This window comes from Talpa europaea (assembly GCF_964194135.1).
Source record: "Talpa europaea genome assembly, chromosome: 5".
NCBI classification, from domain to species: domain Eukaryota; kingdom Metazoa; phylum Chordata; class Mammalia; order Eulipotyphla; family Talpidae; genus Talpa; species Talpa europaea.
This window is the reverse complement of record NC_140071.1, coordinates 104,393,585-104,420,565: the sequence shown is the minus strand read 5'-3', so window position 1 is coordinate 104,420,565 and position 26,981 is coordinate 104,393,585. Positions and strand designations below refer to the sequence as shown.

At 38.4% G+C, this 26,981-nt stretch overlaps 1 protein-coding gene across 3 annotated transcripts in view; it reads right to left on the bottom strand.

The window, feature by feature from the left end:
• The window catches only part of LOC311171438 (UDP-glucuronosyltransferase 2B4-like), a gene marked incomplete at both ends in the record, with an annotated part of 106,071 nt that overhangs the window by 60,708 nt on the left and 18,382 nt on the right, over window positions 1–26,981 (bottom strand). For 2 of the 3 annotated variants that reach the window (XM_084234287.1, XM_084234286.1), the window contains one exon: window positions 22,248–22,781. The exons of the other annotated variant lie outside the window; for it this stretch is intronic. In XM_084234287.1, the coding sequence (XP_084090413.1) occupies window positions 22,505–22,781 (277 nt within the window). Of the gene's footprint in view, window positions 1–22,247; window positions 22,782–26,981 lie in introns of those variants that run through there. 3 annotated transcript variants of the gene reach the window in all.

Here is a 26,981-nt window from a genome sequence, read left to right as displayed (position 1 = left end):
TCATTCAGTCAGAATGACTTTGATACACATATGCAATTAGGAAACACCTTTGCTCAAAATTTACATATGACTTGTCATCACATTTGGAATTAATCCAGATACGGTGTTTGGACTATGGGAATATATATGTTCATTTCCTTAGAAAATTATATGACTTTGTCTCATGTATCACTTTCCCAGATTTAAAACTGTACTACAAAACTACTGTGAAAAAATAGTAGGATATTGTAATAAAAATAAAGAAACCAAAAAACGGCATGGAATTGAGAGTTCAGCAATAAATCTATACTTACTTCAGCAGTGAATCTATTATGATGGAGCCATGAGCACACAATGAAGAATGGAGAGTCTCTTCAATAAATGGTATAGGTGAAACTATATGGTCAAACTCAAGACAATAAATCTAGTACACTATCACACCACCATGCAGGAAAATGAGCATAAAATGGACTAACAAGTGAGATAGAAACCTGAAAACTTATCTAAAGAGAAGAAAAAGTAGACAAAGCACTGCACTACCTTAGATTCAGTGATGCCTTTGGGAATTAAAATGAAAAACAAGGGAAAATAACCAAAAATAAACAAATGGATGCTATCAAACTAAATAGTTTCTGCATAGGGAAAGACTAATTGTTAAAATGAAAAGATACCCCATTAATTGGGGAAAAAATTGTCCATAATACAACTGACAAGCTGCTAAAATCCAAGATCACAAAAAACATACACAAATCAATAGATGAAATGCCAATAGACCAATCAAAACATGGGCATTAAAGCTAAATAGGAACATCTCTAAAGAGACAATACGGATGCTCAACAAATGTACAAAAATGTTAATTAAAACGACAATGACATACTACCTCCTACTTGGAAGAATAACCCATATTAAATCATCAGAAAGCATAAGCTATGGCAATGATGTGGAAGGAAGAAACTGTTTACATCACTGGTGGGGCTGTAACGTGGTGCAGATGATGGAACATAGTATGGAGTTTTCTCAAAATATCAAAATGCATCCATAAAACCCAGTGATTCCTCTCCTATGTAACAACATGACAAATAAAACAGAAACAGGGGCCTCCTCTGGGGCACAGAGGGTTGAGCGCAGCACTGTGAAGCTGTCCGCAGCCTCAGAAGCACAGGTTCGATTCCTGGCCGCACAGGGCACTACCTACATGGTGCAGCAGACCTCTCCTGTGTCGCCTGCTGCTCCCCTCAGCAGTGTTTTTGGTCATTCTGCCTATTCTGCTCCCTCCTCTGTCTCTGGTGAATCCTCTCACTTTCCTGCGCCTCTTGCCTGTACCCCAGTTTTTTGTATATATAAAAAATAAATCTGTAAAAAAATTGTGATACTCATGAAAGGTCATTAATGACTTTTTTTCAATGCAGCAAGCAAGTCTGTACTTTACATTGTTTCAAAGTCCAATCTGACAGTCACTCTGATTGCCATCTTATAAGCAATATTATCAGGTTGATCCAAAAAGGCTAATGCCCACTACCGGGATGCCATGTTAGATCACCTCACATGTGCCATCGGGTCCACCATGGATTGTAGGGCTTTGGTTTTGGATGACCTAAAATTGAGGATTGATTTCAGAATATTTTTTATTACAAGTCTGAGAGATAAAAAATGAGATTATGGAAATGCACAAAACTGAAAGAGGCATTGTGTTGTGGATAACAGATTACACATAAAATTCATTGAAGTCTCTCAGATCTCATAGCAAGAAGGATTTTTGTCTTCTAGAGATGCAAATTGACATTGTTGTTTGATTTTTAGGTGGAAAATGGATACAAATTTGTCACATAAAAACATTTCTGAGAAGAAAAATTTAATACAACTTTAGAATGTAGCCCCTCAGACAGTTAGTCATTGATTCTAAAAAGGCAGACTTCAAGACTGCAGGAAGGGGATCAACATGGTGGTGAGGAAACGCTGAGAGTAAGATCTCCCATTAAAAAAAAGCTAATAGGAAGGAAAAGCGGCAGGTCACAGTGAGAACTGGGACACGGAAGATAAACGGGCGACTCCAGCAAACTACCCGAAGAAAAAAGTTGCCATAAAAGAGGACTAGAAGGGAGGAAAGCTCAGAACCCTGCTACCCTCCCCCACCCACAAAGTCGGCACTCTCCGACCAACAGAAAGGAGGAAAAAGCAAAAAAACTAAAACAACCAACAAGAACAAACTACACATCAAGCGGGACTGGGAGTGGAAAGGAAATATTTCAGCCACCACGCCCCGTGAACTGGAGCTGTGGAGAACCCTGTGGGATTTGCCACGGAGGTGAGCGAACGACTCCAGGAACCATCAGAGAAAAACAAAGACTTCTGGAGACCTACAAAAAGGTCCAAGCCAGCTGGTAAGCTTGTGCAGGAAAAACGGTGCACTTGAAAATGATATGCAGATCGCAGCTGCCCAGGTCCCCACACCTGTGACCTAGGCTTGCATGGAGACACGCGGGGGCGCTCACTGAGTTGAATGTCCCTCACTGAGTAATCAGAAACCAGGCGCCCGGCCACAGGAGCTGGGTGCCAAAGGCGCCATTTCTGTGGACACTGAACTGGGCTACATCCTGCGTCCTGGACCTGAGGGCTTTGAAACTGAGACCCGGAGCATGAAATTCGGGGCGTGGGATCCCCATGACAGTGGGGCACAAGGTAGACACATCACCCCAAAGCCGTTGAGGCTTTCCCCACCAATCCCACTCTATTTCCCTGTCCCATGGGGTAAAAAAAACAGCTCCCCAAGGACACTAGGAGAGATCTCTGGCACCACATAGTGACCAGAAAAAAAAAATCACCAACACCCCATAGAATAGGGACCTTTCTTCAGTAAAGTCTGCTTGAAACCGGCAGAAGGCTCCTGGAGGAGCCAGAGGTGAGCTGGGAAGTTCACCCAGGCCAGACCTCTTCTGGCCAGCATTCCAAACCAAGACGGGAGTGGGCACCCAGGGCCAGGCAGACCAGGTGTTCGGAAGAGTGTGCCTGTCTCCAAAGCGCCATTTTAGAACAGGGACCTTTCTTAAATAAAGACTGTTTGAATCTGGCAGAAGGCTCCCTGTGGAGCCAGAGGGAGAAGGTTCCCTGAGCATTCAGAGGTAAGCTGGGGCCCCCACAAGCCTGGTCCCACCTGGCAGGAAGTTGGAGCCCAGAGGATGATCCAGAGTTTTGGAACCCAGAGTGCAATCCAGCTGCCCCACATGCAGGGAAGTATGTGGGACTTCAAGCCGCACCTTTGTAACAACACAGAAGGAGGAGAGACTCTGTGGCAGTGACCATTAACATACTCAAAGTACCACTGCCTCACTTAGACTTCTGACATAACAGTTTTTGACCCATTTGGATGGCCAGTTTCTAAAACTCCTGAAAGAACACACCAGAAAGATGCCAGCCAGTACCAGTGGCACAGTGTCCCAACACATAAGGCAAATTAGAAGACAGGCAGCAGGGAAAAGAAAAACTACAAGCAAAGTAGCAACACCTCAGAAAAAAGACACCACACAAAAAAACCTACCCACCAGCTTGCAACTGCAGTGACTTGGAAGAACTTCTGAGCCTTCCTGAAAGAGAATTTAAAATTGCCGTGATTAAAAAAAACTGATGGAAGTCATTAAGGAAAACAATGCTCAGAAGAATGAAATTGAGTCCTAAAAAGGGAAATGAAGGAACTGCAGGAGATCAAATGATTAGCAGAAGAGCTAAAGAACGCTGGGAAAAGCAGTGATAACAGAATAGAGGAAATAGAAGAACGAATAAGCACTCTCGAAGACACAGATATTAAAACCAAAACAGAAAAGGAAAGAGAAGTACAAAAGAAAAAGACTGAAGAAAGACTTTGGGAACTATCTGACTCCATGAGGAAAGGAAATGTAAGAGTTATAGGAATCCCAGAAGGAAAGGAGAGAGACCTAGGAACAGAGAAAATATTCAAGGAAATAATTGAAGAGAACTTCCCAAACATGAAGAAGGAGCTGAAAATTGATATACAAGAAGCAAGAAGAACACCAAACTTCCATGACGAAAGGAAAAATACAGCAAGACACATAATAGTAAAGCTCCAAAGATTCCAAGACAAGGAAAAAATAATGAAGCTGACAGGAGAGAAGAAAAGATAACATACAAAGGAAAACCAATCAGACTGACCTCAGACTTCTCTGAAGAAACACTACGGACAAGGAGAGAGTGAAGGGACATAGTCAACAGATTTCAAGACAACAGATGCCAACCAAGAATACTCTATCCTGCAAAGATTTCCTTCCTCTATGAAGAAAGACTAAGGACCTTCCCAGATAAACAGAAACTCTGGAATTTCATTATGACTAAACCCCCACCAAAAAATACTACATGGAGTCCTAAAGCCAGAATCTCAGAGGGAAGAATAATAATGAAAGAAGGCCCAAAAAAAAGTTATTAAAGGAATAAATAAATAAAATCAAAGGAAAGACAAACACAATGGCAAATACAGATAGTAACATATCAATATTATCTTTAAATGCAAATGGACTAAACTCTTCAATAAAAAGACACAGAGTCGCAGCCTGGATTAAGAAACAAAACCCAACCTGTTGCTGTCTCCAGGAAACACATTTAGCTACAAAAGATAAAAATAGATTCGAAGTTAAAGGATGGAAAACAATCCTACCAGCAAATAGACCAAAAAATAAAGCAGGAACAGCTATACTTATATCAGATAAAACAGATTTCAAATTCAAAAACGTAAAAAGAGACCCCAACAGCCACTACATTACGATCAGGTGGACAATACTTCAAGAATAAATAACACCCATTATCATATACTCACCAAACATAGGAGCACCAAAATATATCAGACAACTATTATCTTTGAAAGCAGACATCAGAGAAAACTCATATGTAATAGGAGACTTCAACACACCACTATCAACAATGGATAGTTCAACGAGACAAAAAAATAAGTAAAGACATTAAAGCTCTAAATAAGGATGTAGAGTGCTTGGGCTTAACAGACATGTATAGGACACTAAACCCCAAAAAATCTGAGTACACATTTTTCTCAAGCGCACACGGATCATTCTCCAGGATCGATCACATACTGGGACACAGGGCAAATATCAACAGATAAACCAAGATTGAAATCATACCAAGCATCTTCTCTGACCATGAAGGCATCAAACTAGAAATAAACCATAAAAAGAAGGCAAGGAACTCTCCTACCTCATGGAGATTGAAAACCACACTTCTGGAAGATCACTGGACTAATAAGGAGATCAAAGAAGAAATAAAAAAATTCTTTGAATTGAATGACAAGGAGGAAACCAATTTCCTAAGTGTATGGGATGCAGCAAAAGCAGTAATAAGAGGAAAATATATAGCAATAGAGGCTCACATCAAGAAACAAGAAAGAACTCAAAGAAACAACCTAATCTCAAAGCTCAAAGATCTAGAAAAAGAATAACAAAAAAACCCCAAAACCAGTAGAAGAAAAGAAATAATAATAACCAAAGCAGAAATAAATGAAATTGAAACTAAAAAAACAATCCAAAAGATCAATGAAACCAAGAGCTGTTTCTTCAAAAAAATAAATAAAAAAGACAAACCCCTTACCAGGCTCACAATGCAAAAACGGGAGAAAGCACAACTAAACAGGATCACAAATGAAAGAGGAGAAATCACAACCGACACAGAAGAAATCAAAAGAATAATCAGTAACTACTATGGACAGTTATATGGAAACAAGTTCAACAATCTAGAGGAGAGGGACAAATTCCTACAACTCTACAATCACCCAAAGCTAGATAAAGAAGAAATAGAACACCTAAACAGATCAATTACAAGCAGCAAAATTGAAATGCTAATCAAAAACCTCCCCAAAAACAAAAGCCCAGGACCTAATGGATTTATAAATGAATTCTACCAAACGTTCAGAAACGAATTAGTGCCTATCCTTCACAAACTCTTCCAAAAAATTGAGAAGGAAGGGATAATACCAAACATGTTCTATGAAGCCAACATTATACTAATACCAAAACTGAACAAGGACAACACAAAAAAAGAAAACTACAGGCCAATCTCTCTAATGAACACTGATGTAAAAATCCTCAGTAAAATTTTAGCTATCAGAATCCAACAATGTATCCATCAGATAATTTACCAAGACCAAGTAGGATTCACTCCAGGGACACAAGGATGGTTCAACATCTGAAAATCAATGGACATTATCCAACACATCAACAAAAAGAAATATAAAAACCATATGATAATATCAATAGATGCCGAGATAGCTTTTGACAAAGTGCAACACCCATTCATGATAAAAGCCCTTGAAATTCTTGGGATACAAGGAACGTACCTCAACATCATAAAGGCCATATATGACAAGCCAGCAGCCAGTATCATTCTCAATGGTGAAAAGCTGAAAGCATTTCCATTAAGATCTGGAACAAGACAAGGATATCCACTATCACCACTGCTTTTCAATATAATACTGGAAGTCCTAGTCAGAGCAATAAGACAAGAGAAAGACATACAAGGAATCCAAAAAGGAAAAGAAGTCAAACTATCACTATTTGCAGATGATATGATAATATACATAGAGAACCTGAAAAACTCCACAGAAAAACTAATTCAACTCATCAATCAGTTCCGTAAAGTGGCAGATAGAAAATCAACATGCAAAAGTCAGTAGCCTTCCTATACACAAACAATAAATCTGAAGGAGAAGAAATCAGAAAACCATCCCTTTTATTATTGAAACAAAAAAATCAAATACTTGGGAATAAATCTAACAAAAGAGGTAAAGGACCTATACAAAGAAAACTATAAAACACTGTTATGGGCCTCCCCGGTGGTGCAGCGGCTGAGCGCTGGGCTGCAAAGCTGCCCGAAGCCTCTGCAGCGCCAGTTCGATCCCCAGCTGTCAGTGAGGGTCCCACATGGCATGCAGACCTCTCCTGCCACCCGCTGCTCCCCTCAGCATTGTAATTCGGTCCTTCTGCCTGTTCTGATCCCCACTCTGGCTCTGGTGAATTCTCTCACCCTCCTGCGCTTCAGACTATACCCAGTGCTTGTATAAATAAATAAATAAATCTTAAAAAAAAAAAAGAAATAGAAGAAGACACAAAGAAATGGAAAGACATCCCCTGCTCATGGATTGGAGGAATAAATATTATTAAAATGGCCATCCTACCAAAAGCAATATACAGATTCAATGCTATTCCAATCAAAATCTCAATGGCATTCTTCAAAGAAATAGAACAATTATTGATGAAATTCATATGGAATAACCAAAAACCCCGAATAGCCAAAGCTCTACTGAAAAAAAAAGAAGGAAATGGAGGCATCACACTCCCAGACTTCAAACTCTACTACAAAGCCATAATCATCAAAACTGCATGGTATTGGATAAGAACAGACACACAGACCAATGGAATCGAATAGAAAATCCAGAAATAAACCCACAGATTTATGGTCAACTAATATTCGACAAAGGAGCAAATAATATGCATTGGAGCAAAGAAAGTTTGTTCAGTAAATGGTGCACGGAAAACTGGGTTGCTACATGCAAAAGAATGAAGCTTGACTACTACCTTATACCATGCACAAAAACCAACTCAAAATGGATTAAAAACTAGACATAAGACCTGAAACCATAAAATACATAGAAGGAAATATAGGCAAAACACTACGTGATATGCACCTGAAAGACATCTTTGCAGACACATCACCCAAAGCAGTGATAGTGAAGGCAAAGATAAACAGCTGGGACTACATCAAATTAAAGAGCTTCTACACAGCAAAAGAGACAATAACCAAAACAAAGAGAAACCCCACCGACTGGGAGAACATTTTTGCACCCAACACTAATGATAAAGGACTGATCACAAAAATCTGCAAAGAGCTGATGAGACTCAACAACAACAAAGAAAATAATCCAGTGAAAAAATGGGCAGAAGAACTAAAAAGAAACTTCTCTGAAGAGGAAATGCAAATGACCTACAGGCATATGAAAAATGTTCAACATCACTTGTAATCAGGGAAATGCAAATCAAAACTACCATGAGATACCATCTTACACCAGTGAGAATGGCACATATTAAAAAAACTAGCAACAACAAATGTTGGCGAGGGTGTGGAGAAAAAGGAACTCTCCTGCACTGTTGGTGGGAGTGCAAACTGGTCCAACCACTATGGAGAGCTGTGTGGAGATTTCTGGACCTACTAAACATAGAGCTTCCATATGATCCAGCAATTCCACTCCTAGGTATTTACCCAAAGGACACAGAAACATCCATTCCAAAGAGCACCTGCACCCCTATATTTATAGTAGCACTATTTACGATAGCTTAGTTTTGGAAACAACGCAAATGCCCCAAAATAGATGACTGGATCAAGAAGATGTCCTACATATACACCATGGAATATTACTCAGCATTCAAAAAAGATAAACACACGCAATTTGCAGCAACTTGGATGGAGCTGGAATAAGCCAGCTCAGCGAAATAAGCGAAATAAGCCAGAAAGAAAAAGAAAAATACCGGATGGTCTCACTCATAGCAGGAATCTAGAAGACTTAGATAAGGGACCAGGAAAAAGAATAATTATAAGAAAGAAAATATCAAAATCAACAAACAAATATGAACCAGAGACACTCTATGGGGTGTGGGGGGCGGGGAAAGGAGGAATTGGGGTCAAAATAATGGGGTTGTAATTGTATGGGCAATATAAAAAATAAAATTTAAATAAAAAAAGAGAAAAATAAGTATTAAGCAAAAAAAAAAAAGACTGCAGGAAGGTTGAAAGTGTTGGCACTGGAATCATCAGAAGAAAAGATGGCCACTGAACATTTTATTTTTCCATAGAATTTAGAGGATTTTTAAAAGCTGGTTATTTTTAGAGTCATTGATAATCAAAGGGGGAGGGTTATTTTTTTATTGTCACTGATATAGAAGGGAACAAGTAGAAATAAATTGGGAGAACTAGGAGACAGATAATCCATGTTAAAAACATTCTGGTTTTTGGTGCAAATAATGGAGGATAGGATGGAAGGAGTCATGTATGGAAAAGGGAGGGTCGATGGAGGTGAGGGAAGCATATGCACATATGAAGGTGTAAGTATATACCTCCAAATGGTGTAGATGTGTATTCAGCTGACAATTGAAAAAGTTTTAGGAAAATATGAGATAATCTGCATTGCTGTTGAAAATATTCTGTGAGAAGTGATTACACTTGAATAAAAGTATTTTGATTTTGATCATAATGAATGTAACTGCTTATAATAATTTTCTGGGGGCCTCCGTGGTGGCGCAGCAGTTGAGCGCTGGGTTGCAAAGCTGCCCGCAGCCTCTGCAGTGCCGGTTTGATCCCCGGTCATGGGGCAAGGGTCCCACATGATGCGCAGACCTCTCCTGCTGCGCCCGCTGCTCCCCTCTGCAGTGTGTTTCGTCAGTCTGCCTGTTCTGTTCCCTGCTCTGGCTGTGGTGAATTCTCTCACCTGCCCGCACTTCTGACTGTACCCAGTGCTTGTATAAATAAGTAAATGAATCTTAAAAAATAAATTCTGACTGAATATAAACATAAGGAGTTAAATTTTACATTGCATCTTATGCAATAAGTATTCAATATATTTTTTTCCTTGTGAAATATGAGCAATGTGGTTGTAGTTACCCTTATGTCAATGTATTCTTTCTTGGGTGTTATGAAGAAGGTCATTCTGAGGGATCCATTTATACAGTCGAGTGTTTGCCACTAAGGTGTCTGGCCTCTTGCACTCAAATCTCCATGGAACCTATTAGAGTGAAGAAATATCTTACTGCAGTAGTCAGATTACATAAGTTAAGGAATACTCTAGTTAGGTACATTTCTCAGAGGATATGTAATAAGGATTAGCGTTGTCAAATATGAGTGTACTATTAAAACTGCATTGATAGGGATAGGAATTTGTGTATTTCCTTTGTGTTTATTCATGTATGAAGAAATCATGATATTTCACACATCCATCTGTGTGATATATTTCTCTAAAGTAGACAAATGAGATGATCAATGATCAGTTCATGTTTTCAAGAAATTTTTAGTCAGTTGGTGTAATTTTAGGGCACAAAAAGCAGGACACCACAATAATCTTCAGATTTATTTGTTTTAACTGCCATCTTCCATTGTGGAATTATATTATTTATTTCCTCTGGTGTCACAGAATGGAATTTATGTATATCTATTTCTTCCATAATTTTTTTTTAGCACTTTACATGTTTCGTCTGTAAAGGTTTACTCTATCTGCTCAACAACTCTGGAGAAATAAATAATCTGTGTATTATAATAATACATTTTTTCTCTGCTACAAATAGTAGCAACTTATTTTTAATACCAATTTTAAGCACACTTTGAAGAAAAACCTTTAGAAGTAATTTTTCACTCTAAACCTAGAATGTTATTTCTGCATTCAGCTTGTAAATCCTTAAAAGGAGAAAAAGAGAGACTCTTGGCTGTAAATAACAGCAGAGATGGTGAAATAAACCAATATTGTGATATAGTAAATTTTATTCTACTGGTTGTTAATAGATCAGTGAGGCACTACAGAGCATCAACAGCACTGATTAACATGAGACCTATAACCTAGGATTTCCATAGGTAGTAACAATGATCTAATTTTGGAATTCCCTGGCAAAACTCATAAGCTGGATTATAGTTTACAATATTTTACTCAGTTTTGCTCTGTGAGGTTAAGGCAACTCAGAATCCAGCAACAATTTAGCCCCTGTGATATGTAGAAACTGTTCCAGTTAGAAAACTAACAAGTACTCCTCAAAGACCCAGAGGATACAGGTGTGATCTATAAAATGGGAAGTGATTTATTTGCACTTTTCATGAAGAGAGGTGCTATGAAATTTTTTAAGTCAGGTGATTATATATTCACTCACTACAATATTCTCTTCTCTTTTTCATATTCTTAGTCATTGTGTCTTGCTCAGGGACATGGAAATAGCCTGGCCATTCTTTATCTGAATAGTACTTTGAACTGTACACTGAACAATTCAATTTCAAAAGTTTTAGAGCAAAGATCCCTGGATTATTGAACAACCATAATTGCATGATGCCTTCATACTTTATCAAATTTCTGCTTACGGTTACAGTTAATATTTAATCCTTTTGGATAACATCTGTACCATGGCAATACCATGCCCTCAGAATTCCTTTATTTTTTTTAAAGATTTATTTATTTATTTATTTATTTATTTATTTATACAAGCACTGGGTACGGTCAGAAGTGCAGGAGGGTGAGAGAATTCACCAGAGCCAGAGCGGGAAACAGAACAGGCAGACTGACAAAATACACTGCTGAGGGGAGCAGCAGGCGCGGCATGTTGGGCCGTGTGGGACCCTCTCTGGGTGCTGGGGATTGAACCAGCACTGCAGAGGCTGCTGGCAGCTTCACAACCCAGCGCTCAACCACTGCACCACCAGGGGAGGCCCCACCCTCAGAACTCTTGCTAGGAATAGGTAGGAAACAACAAGGCGGAATTTTGTGTTTCCAATACTTTCCATGATACCATTATAATAGCAAATCTATACTCTGTGTCTCTTAACTACATTTCATTATAATCACACAGTTAATGTCATGTCAATATCATAAATAATACCCTTTTGACTGCCTAAAGACTTGTCATGAATATTTTGGTGTGACCTAATGTCTGAGGGAAAAAGGGGCCATCTTTATAATTTACCCTGAATACATAAATTCACATCAATTGTAGAGTAAAAGTCACATTTTCTAGTTAATATTAAGGTACTTTCTTAAGGAACTTTATCTAACCTTTTGTGGAATCTGGTCAAGGGCCAATGCAATCACATTGGCTCTCTTCTCTCTCTGACATGTTACTGACCAATGAGCCCAGAGTAAACATCAAAATACCATTATCTGCAGAGCACTGGGCAAATTCTTCCATTTCCTGTGAAGAAGCAATTTGCTCCATCACAAACAAGCAACAAGAAAACAACCTTACAAGAAGGATTGCTCAATAACTAAAGAGAAACCATCATGGACTTTAGGAATTCTAGAACAGTGCCTTTTACAAAAAGTGACAAAATAAATAACATAATATTTTCATTTTAATAATAGATAAATTTTTGTTTTATTGTATAAATATCTTCCTATTATTGTGTAAACGATCTGCAAATAGTTTTTCATCTTGCAAAACTGAAAGTCTATAACCATTACATAATTATTGTCCATTCACCTTTCACCAGACCCCAGTAAACATCATTGTACTTTCTGTTTATATGAATTTTCCTTGTCTAGAGAGATCGTATATTATATTTGGAATAAACAGTAATTGTCATGTTGTAAATGGCCATTTTCACTGGCACCGGTCTTCAAAGCTTGTGTAACATCACGTGTATACACTGTGAGTTGACTCATCGGACTTTGGATATTTGGGTTGCTTCCACTTTTTGCCTATCATGAATACAGCTGCTGTGAGGATGAATGTGCAAAACTTCACAGACATCCTGCTTTGATTTCAACTCCCTTTCATGTACACAAAGAAGTGGAATTGTGGGGCCACATGGTAATTCTATTTTCAGTTTTGGAGGAAACCCTCACCTGTTCTTATTTGTATGAGTAATTTATTACAGGTGGTGCACAGCAGTGAGGAGGAGAAACTGTTAGACTCAGACTTTTCATTCACACCATTGTTATCGCTACTGTGGATTTTGGAAGGAAGACACAAAGCAACATATTAAATCTTTAATTCCTACCAATATCAGTCAACTAAATCACTTGTGTTTATTCTATGTTCTTTTCCTAGGGATTTAGTTCAGTTGGCTCTTCAACATTTTATTTCCCTGAATATGAGCACTACGAAAAAATTAATTATTGTTGCATTAGGCAATACCACACTGATAAAGAAATGGGAGTCGTGCAGTAGGCTACATAGTGCAGGATGCTGCTGAAGAGCAAGATCCTGGCCTTTTTACTGATAGAAGAATTATACAGCATCAGTTGAGAGGAAGGAGGAACAAGAGAAAGGGAGGGGGTGAAACTGGAAAAGGTGTTCTGTCTGTCATCTATAGTATCAGGGGTTATTAGTCTGCCCTCCAGGCACTTCTCATCTGCTTGATGACTTGGTATTGCAATTGAGATAAAGGTCTAGTTTCCCAGCCATGGTTTCAGTCTTATCAGCAAGGTTTTCCACTGATCAGCTTCTGGGGTCCCTTGTTTTACATAGGGTCTTGTTCCCCCAGGGGGTTCCAGGTCATACCTTGAGATGTTTGAGTCGGGAGTACTTTTTATGCATCAGTCACTAAGCCCCTGGGCATTCCCACTCATATCTTGTGGTGAATAGCCTTCCCAGTGTGATCCAGCTTTGTGCTCTTGATTGATTTGAAAGGCACCTTTCAGGGTTGGACTCCTGTACATAATTGTCAGGGCCATTCTGATCTTACTCAGTATTTTGAACTGTAGGTAACAATATGGTGGCCAAACAGGCCGCTTAGGATTAGCAGGCCTGCTAATTTTATTTTATTTAAAGAGAGGACAGACAGGAGGAAGGGGAATATCATTAATATACCACTGAGACGAAATGAGAGTGTTAATGCAGATGGATACACAGTGTAGTCTGTGTCAGACCATGACTCCTTTCCCTGTAGGGAAGGAAACTTGTAGGAAGAGAGTAAGAGCCCGGGCAATGGAAGAAATGACAACAGTGAAGGAATGAATAGGGAAAAGCTGCAGTGATTGAATGTGTTAATCAGAGGGGGTAGAATAAAGGAATGATCCAACTTAGTTCTGGAAAACAATTTGAAATTGCTCTCATTGAGCAAGGAGCCATTTTGTTTCCTGTTTGGAGAAACCTGTGTTAATAGAGCTAGGATTATAGCTGGATAATGACTGACAATGAAAACTTCCTTTGTGTAACAAGAAACATCTGTGACAAAAATAAGTAGACAATTTTTAGGCTAGGAGGGGAGAAAAATCCACTTAATGATGTAAAAAGGTGAAGTTAATTGTTAAATTATTTTTGTAGGAGAATAAGGGGTATTTAAAATAATCAAGGGGAGAGAGATTTTAGGGTTGTACCTGTCCAAAGCAAACAAGAAGAGTGAAGTCAATTGTTATGAAATGTTAATTATTGTTTTGTTTTATGAGTGAGAGCATGACAGGACGTAGAGGCTGGATAACCTTTTAGGGAAGCAAACAGCACAAACATGAACAATATCCCATGTCTGTATAAGGGGAATGTCACACATTTTCATCAGACTCTGAGCTCCTTGATGAAAAAAGGAATGACAAGTTTTAGGATCTCCAAACATGTTAAACACCCTAAGGTTGTATCAGGTATCTCATTGTTTTAATTTATTGAATGTAATTTTTAAAAAGATTTATTTATTTATGAATATAACAGCTGGGGTACAGGTCAGAGGTGCGGGGGTGAGAGGGTCCACCAGAGACAGAGCGGGGAACAGAACAGGCAGACCCAGTGAAATACACTGCTGAGGGGAGCAGCGGGCAAGATAGGAGAGGTCTGCTGCACCATGTGTGTTGCTCCCTGCTGCCTGGGGATGGAACTCGTGCTGCAGAGGCTATGTATTGCTTCATAGTGCTGTGATTAACCCCTTGTGCCACCAGGGAGGCCCCATCTCATTTTTTTTAGATAGAGGAACTGGGAGGCCAGAATGATTAAGAATGTGAATAAAAAATGTGATGAACACATTTAAGAAGCATAATTTGTAAAGAAATGAAAGTTGGTAGTAGGGCTTTATCAATATTAGTGTTAAGAAGGGCAGAGGAGATGTCTTGTACCTAGGAGGTAGTATATAATGAGTTAGAAAATATATTAAGTGCCCATGAAGGGAGTGAGGAAAGAGTTAAAATGACAGCTGCTAATTAGTGTTGGGTTGAGGGGGAAGGCACAATATAGACAGTTTGTCAAGGGGCATCTGAGAAAAAGAAAATGTTTAGCAAGAGGAACATAATACAAGGTTTTACCTTTTAAGTAAACAAATTATGTCCATGACTCTATCTTTCAGCTCTGTTATCCTTTAATTCCTACCTTCAATTTGCCATAATTTCCCAAACTGCACTTAAAGCATTTCTTAATGTTTGGTTATTAATAATTGCTTATATAGGACTCTGGTTTGGGAATTTCCATTTTCCAAAAAATAGTTGTATGAGTCTTGCGTATAATCCAGAATGATATATGTAAAGTTATCATTCTAGTGTCTATATTACCTCGTCTTTTTTTACCTATAACAGTTTTTACCCTGAATTCATATTGTGAAGTTGATGTCTCATTAGAATGTGGTATGTAACTAGCTGTAAGCAACTCTCCTCATTAGCTTACTGAGTTCCACTGGAAGCACATTAATCACAGTGCTACAGGAAGGCTTTTCCAGTTGAGAACTGGTTATCCTCTTTAATAGCTCTCTTCTGATTGTTTACATATATTATAGAAGTAATGTTTGACTGCAATTATTTGAGTGCATTTCTAATTTATCGTTCTAATTTTACCTAATTAAAAAAATTATTCCTTCTATACTGGTGTTATTTCTTTTTGTGTGTATACACTCACCGTAAGTGTTGAAATATGGAGGGCCCAAAGGCTTCCAGATACTTTAATAAAACTGCACTCATATCTTTATGTTCTTTTGTTTAAACTCATCAATTTTTCTCTTTAAAATGCTGACCATCTCTTCTATAACAAAAACATACTTTCCAATACAATAACTTAGTAAGGCTACATTTTGAAAACAAATGTTATTATTCCATTAATTTATTAAAGTACAGAACTTAGGGAGTTCACATTTATACCTTGACTTGTGCACAGGCTTCACTCACTTCCACAAAACCCCAGAGTCACTACTCTAGCATATTCACCCCTCTGCTTCCTCCTACCTTTCCTGATCTACCCTCTGGTAACCACATGATTTTCAGAGTCGAAATTGTTTTTGTTGTATTTTACCACTTTTCTTTTGGTTTTTCATTTTTTTATTCCATTAGTGAGCAAATTGTCCCTTAATGCTCATTGACAGATGACTACATATAAAAAAATCCATGTCATCCAAAAATTATAATTCCACCTTGATGATGTTAATTTCAACACGAACATTGCTGAAATTTCCTGTGACTTTTATGGTGCATCCAGGCAATTCTTGTAATTCTAATGACTATTAACTACATTTAAAGTTACCTCTGTATAATGATTTGTCTATTTAGCTCAGGATTGATAGCTTTCTTAATTCATGCTGTGGTATATGGTACCCTAAAGTGGATGGAATACAAGTTCCATTTACAGACTGCCATGAACTAGTCATTCTCATTTTGTTTTATTCTTGTAAAATTAAATCATGTTTAATTGAAGAACATTTGTAAAATGATTAAAAAGAAACAAAAAGTGTGTACTTTACCCATACCCTAGACAGTAATAAATCATTGCAAAATTTCCATGTTTTTAGGGAAGATCAAAAATGGAAAGATATTCTGTGTTCATGCATTAGAACAATCAATGTTGTTAGAAAGACTAAATACTAGCTCAGGAAAATATAGTTCAGCACAATCATTAGGATCTAAATGATGATTTTCACAGGAGTAGAACAAAAAATCCCTAGCTGTTTATACATGCACAAAGAACAGGAATAGGCAACATGGTCCTCATATAACAGAATAAAAATGAAGGCCTCTGCTTATAACTTCAAACAATATGATAATCTACAATATCAGAACAATATGATAATTAAATAAAAAAACACCCACATTAATATAATAGAAAGTAGAGTCCCGAAATAATCTCACATACTTATGGGAAAAAAATTAATGACAAAAGAACCAAGAGCAAATAATGGAGAGAAGAAATAACAAGTGGTGTTGGGAAAAGTGGACAGCCACATGCAGAAGAATTAACCTATACTACTATCTTATATCTTATACAATGTTTAATTCAAGATGTTAAATATATAAGAAATGAATCTTAAAATATACAGAAAACAAGCACATTATAATCTCTTTGACATTGACTTTAGTGATGTCTTTATGGATCTGTCTCCCACAACAAAGGAAACAAAAAAGAATATTAACAAATGGAAAAAAGCAAAAAATATCATCATTAAAATGAAATTTGTAAATTTGTAAATATATCTGACAAGGAACTAGCATCCAACATTTAAGAATAACTCAACACACACAAAAAAGCACACAGCCTGATTATAAAATGGGCAGCAAATTCAAAGAGCATCTTATAAAAGAAAATAAGTGACAGCCAACAGACTCACAAAAACATGTTCTTCATCTATTATCATTTGGGAAATTCAAAACAAAGCTTCAATGACATGTCACCGCACCTGAATTAGAACAGCTTTTTTAAAAAAAAAAATTCTGGGAAGTATAAGTATCAGTGAAAATTTGGAGAAAAGAAACTTGTGCTTATTGCAGACAGGAATGAAAATCAGGGCAGCCATAATAGAAACCAGTATGAAGATTCCTTTAAAAATATTAAAATGGAGCTACCATGTGCTCATGCAATTCCTCTTCCAAGCATTTGTCTAAAGAATATGAAAGGACTACTTGAAAAAGTTATTGCAGTACTATTCAAAGTAACCAATATGGAAAGAAATCACCAAAAATGGAAACAACCTCAGTGCTGAACAGATGATGAACAATGAAGATGTGTGTGTACACACATTGGGATACTACTCAGCTATTTTAAGAAGATAAAACCTGGAGGGAATTATCTATATGAAATGAGTCAGAGAGAGAAAGAAAAATGCCTGAAGGATATTACCCATTTGTGGCATATAATAAAACTAAAAACACATACATTCTCCTGAAGGGAAGAGGTGGAATGAAGCAGGTAGAGGGAATTAACTTATTCATGGAGGGTGGTGACTAGACACATTCAGTGGCCCTCGAGTGATATATGCAGCCGTCAGCATGACAAAATGTACAACTGAGTCCTATATAGTGTTGTAAAACAGTAGAACATCAATTTAAGAAGTGATAAAGACTGTATATGACAAACCAACCCTGAATATCACACTCAGTGGTGAAAGACTGAGAACTTTTCCTCTAATTTCACAAACAACATAAAGATACCTAGTATTGCCATTTTCACTCAACAACTAAAGGAGCCTTAGCCGGAACAACTGGGAAAGAAAAAGATATCAAGGCATCCATATCAGAAAGTAAGAACTAAAATGGTCTCTATTGACAGATGACATTGTTATATTTAAAACTCTAAATTAATTTCATGAAAAATCGTTTGAATTAATTAACAAATGCAATCCTTTCCTAGGATGCAGCGTCATTATGCAGAATTATGTGGCATTTATGTATTCACATGAGGCTCTCAGAATGGAAAAAAATCCATAATAATGGTTTTGGCAATGGTATTCTATAGAACACCTAATACACAGGCAACGAAAACTCACATTTCAAGTGGGAATCCACAAACAAAAAAGTTCCTAGAGAGCAATGGAAACCATAGATTAAATTAAAAGGTAGCCAAGCCAAGTGGCAGAAATATTTGCTAATGATGTATTTCACAAGGTTTTGGTCAGCAAAATATATATTGAACAACACTATTCAGGAGCAAGAAACAAAAATATGAGTTAATAGTGGACGGAGGAACTCAATAGACATTTTTCCAACAGGTGCATGAAAAGGGGGTCATCATCCCTAATCTCGGAGTAAAGGAAATGAAATTCCAATGATGTTATCCCCTCACACCTGTTAGAATGCCAATCATCAGAAAGGTGAGATAGTAAGTTTGTAAAGATGTGGATAAAGGAAAACTCTTGTGCAATGTGAAGGGAATATAATTTGGTGCAGTCCCTATGGAAATCAATATGGACATTTCACTCAAATACGTACAATGAGAATTACAATATATTCAGGAATTCCAGTTCTGGAAAGGAATCAAAACCAAGATATCAGAAAGAAGTCTGCAATCCTGTGTTTATTGTAGCATAAGATATGGAAATGGTCTGCTTGTTATATGATAACTTGATGAAAAAATTTGATACACACACCACAGAATATCAATCTGCCTTAAGAGAGGAGAAAAGTATGCCAACTGTGACAGCATAGTAAGAAATTCTGGGTATTTTGTTAAGTTAAAAAGCCAGACAGAAAAAATTAATACTGCAGTTATCGATTATTTATTGAACATAAATTTTAAACTCATAGAAAATTATTCCAGGGAGTTGGAGATGTAGTAAGTATGAAAAGGTTGGTATAAGATCACACATTTTCATCTAAATCATTAATAAGTTCTGAAGTTCCAATATAAATGCTGATGAGTATATTTGACAACACTGTACTTTATAATTGAAATTTGTATTGAGTAGAATTTGCATTTATTGAATCAACAAATATTTGTAGCTGTCTCCTATGTGGAAGACACTGTGCTCTCTATTGTGGGAAAAGCATGAATGGCACAAGTCTGAGCATGGAAAGGTGTCAATTTAAAAGACCATGTAACAGGTATTCCTGTGTAAATACCAATCCAGATCATATAAATAGTTTAACAAAGGTATGCAATGCAATTATAGACATTCTTTAATCAAATCTCTCTCTGCAAAGGCAAACTAGACAGACATACCCATACAAAATCATGTTTGTGAAGTGATGGATGCATTAATCAACTTCGTGAGGGGTATTGCTTCTCAATATTTATGTAAATTTAGTAGTCATGATTAATATTTTAAAAGTCTTGCAATTTTATATTTGCATTTTAATTCACTAGAGCTGAAAAGGTAAAGCCAGGTTGAAGAAAAACAACTTAAGAAAGGACAGCAAATGGAGTGTCTCCTATGTGGAAGAAACCATACTGAACTTTGCAAAAAAAACAACAAAACATGAATGGCACCTTTCTAAGCTTAAGGAGGTCTCAATTTGAAGGAGATGGTAACATATATTCCTATGTAAACATCAAGTAAGAGTATAGTTTTACAAAGATAAAACTTGCAATTACAGATGTTCATTAATCAGCATTCGTGAATGGGCTATAGTGGATACACACACATACACACACAAATTCACATTGTGAAGTGATGGATGTGTTAATCAAACATGAGCAAAATCTCTTCACAATGTTTATGTATGTCAAATAATTATGATGAATGCTTTTAAAGTCTTACAATTTGATATGTCCATTATGCCTCAGTAAATTTGAAAAAAGAAAGGCCAGGTTAAAGAGAATTTATACTTTAGGCTTTAGAGCTTATGAAAGGTTCCTCACATAGTTAAATTTTGTAACTAAAATTGGTAGCAGGTTAAGCTACTAATTGAATATGATCTTTGTTATATGTTGCTACCAAAGGGACTGTAGACAAACAGGATGTCCAAAGGTGGTAAAAGGATTTAGTAAATGATGGTTGTTTTTTAGTTAGAGCTCAAATATAAATATCAGTTTCAAACGTGCTAGATTTTCTGTCCTTCATGTGGAATATCATCCTTTATGCTAACAGATTTCTTTTTCAATGTCACACTATTGTCAATTTTCAGAGAAGGTGTTAGAAAATATTTGGTGTGGAATAATTATGCAGAATTAATGGTCAATATCATCATGCAGTGTGCATCTTCTCTGTGCTTGTCACCCATGCTTTCTGCAATGGGTTTTTCCCAAGATTTTGTATAGACTTGGAGTATGGCAAGACAAACCTATTTAGTACGTCTCTAAGATATCAAACTCTAGAATATAAAATGAGCAGTCATTTAAGTGCTATAGTGACAGAAAACAGAAATAATAGAGAGGGAATTGAATACTAGACCAGCAACTGAACGACATGCAAACACACACACAAACAGATGGGGGAGAATTGCTTCTCAGGACTCTGATGGTTCTCAGTGGGGTAGTTGTTGTCTTGTCTCCTGGAGACCACTGTGGGGCTGAGTAATGCAGTCTTCCCAGGGAGGGCAGATAAAAAACCAAGCACAAAAGGGCATGGAATGAGTTGCAGATGTTTGTGTGGGAGGATGGGCAGAACTTATGGGCCCATGAGGTGTTGGGTGGGTGATGGTGCTCCTACGACCTCCCTCACGTGAGGGCTTCGAGTACCAAGCACCCCCAATGTCGGGACCAGCCCTATTTAGCTCCCCCTGATATTCTTCCTGCTTAAGTGCAACGGAGTGGTGAAATGATCCCACCGGTCTCTAGGAGGGAGGTGAGGTAGGCGCCATAATAAAGAGGCCTGCTCCCAGCACTTCATGTCTGTGGGGAGACCCTGCTTGTCCACCTTTCATTGACTGGACCCCTCATATGTCTCAGGATTCTCCTGGCTTCTTGTCTTCAAGCTGTTCCTCCCTTACTTCTAGATGTAGTGGGCCCACTTTGTGGGTGGGGAAGGGTGAAAGGTTCTGATGATTTTTTTGTCTTCCCTTCTCCTATCTTTCCAAATTCCCTGGACGGTCTGAGAGAATCACAGGAGCTGTCAAGTCTGTCTTACATGTCTGGGTCCTTCCATTATCTTGCCATTATTACTCCCTGTCAGATGTTTTTATAGGGAATTTGATCCCAGTGTCCTTTCACTGCTTTGTTGATGATGTCCTAAGCCTGAAATCTTTCGGTGATTTCCACACGTCATGCCCACCTGGATATCCCTTTATTAATCCAGTTGTATTCCCTGCACTATTTGGAGGTCCAATAATTCTACTCAATTCTATGCTATTTACCTGAAGATAAGATAAAGCTACACAGGCTAAGGGTGCAGTACTAATAATTTGCCCCACACAACAACATCAAGTTTCCCATGACCTCCTAAACATAGACCCTGCAGTCACATGCTCAGTCGTTTGGTGTGTTTCTTACTGACTGGTTATAAATCAGAGCTTTCCGATATTCTCCTAAAGATCAATAAATTTGCCAAAATTTCTTTTGGTTTCCATTTGCATGGAATATATATTTTTTCTGTCTGTTTGCATTCTTTTTATGTGTCCTTATATCTGATGACAGTTCTTTAGGTAACATATAGATAGATCATATTTTTTTTTAAATAAATTCAGCCAAGATGTCTTTTGATTTGAGAATTTAGTCAATTTTTATTTTAAGCAAGTATTAGTAGGCAGATACACTTCCATTTTTCATTTGTTTTCTGAGTGTTTTATAATTGTTTCTTTCTTTTTCCCTTTCTCTTTGCTTGTGGTTTTCCTGTTCTTTCGTTTGGAACATATTCCTCTACCTCTTCTTAATTCTCTGAGCTGGTTTCTATGCATTAGATGAAACAACCACCTTTTACTGTCTTGTAGGAGAGACCTCATATGGGGTACAACCTTAGCTAAGTTGTCCCTCAAATTTTTGTGATTATCAAAATATTTCATTTTATTTTTAGGGTTCATAGAAATAGCAAGTTTGTGCTAAGAGATAGCAATGTCTCCAAGGAAAAGAATTTAGCTGGCACCTCAAATCTGTTCGACTGGAAATCACACACTCAAGGAAAAGTTTTTAAAAATGCAGCTAATACTCTTTTTATGGGATAACTGGGCGATGGGTGTTTCTCTAAGCTTCATTTGTTTGCAACCTCGTGTGACAATTAAAAATGTTATTCCCTTTTGTCCTTTCCTGTTTTGACAATGTTCTGGCAACAGAACAGGAAACATTTTGCTGTGATATAAACAGCAGTTGCCACACAGGCCAGCAGGAACCCAATCACATCCAAGGAGTGGTACTGGACCCAGGTGAGGTGATGGGAGGCTGGCCGCAGGTGCTTGGCTCCCTTATTACGCATGACAAACTCAATCCAGAAGACAGCTCTATCTAGAGGCTTCATTGGCTGATCATGCTGTATCCTTGATAATTTCATGATATTTTCTTTATATCTAGGGAGAAACAAAATTTATACATATCAGAAAGGAGCTATTTTGCCTAAGCATGTCATTTTCTGAACCATTTTTTCTTTTTTTTTTTTAAAGACTTTTTTTTTTATGGAGGCATTTATTTTATTTGTTTGTTTGTTTATACAAGCACTGGGTACAGTCAGAAGCGCGGGAGGGTGAGAGAATTCACCAGAGCCAGAGCGGGGAGCAGAGCAGGCAGAAGGACCGAAGTACAATGCTGAGGGGAGCAGCGGGCAGCAGGAGAGGTCTGCGCGCCATGTGGGACCCTCCTCCTCTTGTGGCCGGGGAGCAGCCGGGGATCGAACCAGTGCCGCAGAGGCTGTGGGCAGCTTCGCAACCCAGCGCTCAACCGCTGCGCCACCGGGTAGGCCCTGAACCATTTTTTCAAAGGTCGTACATATAATTCAAAATAAATGTCATAGATTTGGATATGAAAGTAAAATATAAGGTGGGATGTTAAGACTTTTCTATCAGATGAAATGTTATGATTTAAAGTAGGAATTATAAATAATGCTTATGAAACATTTATAGAAGTTTATGTCATCGTGGATGAAATCACTCAATAGTTTCTGTGCTTAACTCATGTCTTGCCTCTCTAGATTTTGCCCCTTCAGATTACGAGACTCTCTCCTCAACATTTCCATTTGACTTCTCATCACGTTAAAATATTTATGGTGGGCCTCCCCAGTGGCGCAGCGGTTGAGCGCTGGGTTGCGAAACTGCACGCAGCCTCTGCGGCGCCGGTTCAATCCCCGGCTGCTCCCCGGCCACTGGAGGAGGGTCCCACATGGCGCGCAGACCTCTCCTGCCGCCCGCTGCTCCCCTCAGCAGTGTATTTCAGTCCTTCTGCCTGCTCTGCTCCCCGCTCTGGCTCTGGTGAATTCTCTCACCCTCCCGCGCTTCTGACTGTACCCAGTGCATGTATAAACAAAACAAACAAACAAACCAACAAACAATAAATAAAGCATGCCTCTATTAAAAAAAAAATATTTATGGTGTTTGGACTGCAGTATTTTGCATGTTCATACCAAATGATTTCTTTTAATATTTTGTTTCATGTACACTGTGATATAGGAGGGGTGGTTTTCTGGCTGTTCATTGAAATTACCCTAATATCTCACTGTAGCACCTTTGCACATTAGTTGCCCTGAAATTCTTCTGGACCTCTCTTCTAGTAACACCTCATGGCTTGCCTCTGCTTCTTGATGGAGTCCTTAGCTACTTGTTACTTATCAAGAAAGTTTTTGCAAGCCTTATAGTGAGAGCACTGCTATTCATATGTGTTTATTTTGCTACTTGTTTCTAGAATTTTAAAATGCATTATATTTTCTGTCCTAAACATTAAAGGATGAATACATAGTAAAGGCACACCTATCCAAAGCGAGTAGCTCAATTTGCCAAGTTAGAAAATTATTATGAAATGATATTTTGAAGTCAAAACACCCATGTAACTATTACCTTGATACTGAGCTAGGATAGCACAAACTACCTGTTAGTGTGACTTAGGAGTCAGTAATCCTTTTCACACTGCCCCTTTTCTTTTTTAAAGATTTATTTTATTTATTTATGCATACAAGAGCTGGGGTGTAGAGCAGAGGTATAGGACGGGGTGAGAATATTCATGAGAGACAGAGTGGGGAGCAGAAGGAGCAGACTGATGAAATACACTGCTGAGGGGAGCAGTGGGTGAGACAGGAGAGGTCTGCTGTGCCATGTGGGTTTTCTCCCTGCCCGGGAATGGAACTTGTGCTGCAGAGGCTATGTATTGCTTCATAGTGCTGTGATTAACCCCTTGCAGCACCAGGGAGGCTCCACTGTGACCTTCTCGAATCAACTACTGCATTATCTTTTTACACCATAGGCTAGAATTTTGTTTATGTATTGTGATCATATGATATGTACTTATTTGAGTTTATCATTCTCTATCAATTTTAGGATTATTTTACTCTGTTATATTATAGGATCACAGACTTCTTTTTTTTTTTAAAGAACTTTTATTTTCTTACATGCTAATCTTTTCTTTTCTTTTTTAAAGATTTATTTATTTATTCATACAAGCACTGGGTACAGTCAGAAGCGCGGGAAGGTGAGAGAATTCACCAGAGCCAGAGCGGGGAGCAGAGCAGGCAGAGGGACCGCGAAGTACACTGCTGAGGGGAGCAGTGGGCGGCAGAGAGGTCTGTGTGCCATGTGGGACCCTCCTCTGGTGGCCGGGGAGCAGCCGGGGATCGAACCGGCGCTGCTAAGGCTTCGCGCAGCTTCGCAGCCCAGCGCTCAACCGCTGCGCCACCAGGGGAGGCCCAGGATCACAGACTTCTTTTTCATTGTACGACAATGGCTTTTGTATAGTCATTATTATCACTGATATAATAAAAATCTCACGTCTTTAGTTTAACATATGTGTTAATATAAATATGTCATATATACACACATACATACATACACATTTCTGTTAACATATACAAGAAGTGAAATTGATGAGACGGTATATGCATTTTTATGATTTCCTTACTGATTTTGAAATATGTAGCTCATGGTTTGATTTCCAAAATTTAGATGTCCGTTTTTTTTTCCTTTTAATTATTTCAAATTGAATCCAGAAACGCTTGACAATATACTCTTTGCGTGAATGTTTCTAATTTACTGAGACTTATTAACCTAGACATCATCAATACCAGTAACAACTCCAATCCTTTGAAAATGTATATTCTGGGCCTTCCTGGTGGCATAAGGGGTTAAACCTCAACACTACTATGAAGCTCTCTGCAGCCACTGTAGCAAGAGTTCGATCTGTGGCAGGGAGCTGACCCACAGGGTGCAGCAGACCTCTCCTGTCTTGCCTGCTGTTCCCCTAAGCAGGGTATTTCAGCAGATCCACCTGTTCTGCTCTCCACTCTGTCTCTGGTGAATCCTCTCAAACCTCACACCTCTGGCATACAACCCAGCATAAATAAATAAATGAATAAATAAATCTTTATGCATAAATAAATAAATCTTTAAAAAAAGTTCTCTAGTGTTAATTTTATATGAAATTGGTTACATTTATAAATTGTTTTTTTCAAAACTGTGCAATGCCAGTCCATTATTCTGACATCTTTTTCTATATTATTAATAAACATGCTTAAAATCTTTCTTTATGACCACAGATTTGTATATTTGGGTTTATTTGTTCACTTTTGCTTTCATTATTTTGAGATTTTAATTACTACAAATTACCAATGATAATTTGTATTGTCTTCAATATCATCTACTTATCATTATAAAATATTCATATTTATTTTACTAGTTGTGGTTTAATATATCTGATAATAATATAGATGCAATATCTATACTTATTTTGGTATAGATATTTTACTACCTTGCACTTACAACTTCTATTTAAGTACATCTGTAATTACTATAGAGTTAATATTTAAAAATGCTGGAGGGGCGGAGCAACATGGCAGCGAGGAGACGCTGCGAGTAAGATCTCCCATTAAAAAAAGTTAATAGGGAGGAAAAGCGGCAGGTCCCAGTGAGAACTGGGACACGGAAGATAAACGGACGACTCCAGCAAACTACCCAAAGAAGAAAGTGGCCATAAAAGAGGACTAGAAGGGAGGAAAGCACAGAACCCTGCTCCCCTCCCCCACCCAGAGAGTCGGCACTCTCCGACCAGCAGAGAGGAAAAAAAAACACACTAAAACAACCAACAAGAACAAACTAGGCAGCAAGCGGGACTGTGAGTGGAAAGGAACTATTGCAGCCACCACACCCCGTGAATGGGAGCTGTGGAGAACCCTGCAGAATTCGCGTGGCGGTGAGCTCCAGGCGCCATTAGAGAACAGCAGAGACCGCGGGAGACCCGCACACAGCCCAGGCCGCTGGTAAGCTTGCGCAGAAAAGCGGCGCGCTGGAAAAGCAAACCGGATTGGGATAGCGTGGAAAAGCCACGCGCTCGAAAAGCAAACGCGGATCTGGATCGCGACTGCCCAGGTCCCTGCGCCTGAGACCTAGGCTTGCAGGGAGACGCGCGGGGTCCCTCACTGAGGTGAAAGTCCCTCACTGAGTAATCAGAAATCAGGCGCCCAGACACGGGAGTGGGGTGCAAAAGGCGCCATTGCTGCAGCCACTGAACTGGGCTACAGCCCGCATCCTGGACCTGAGGGCTTGGGAACTGAGACCCGAGGCATGAAATTCGGG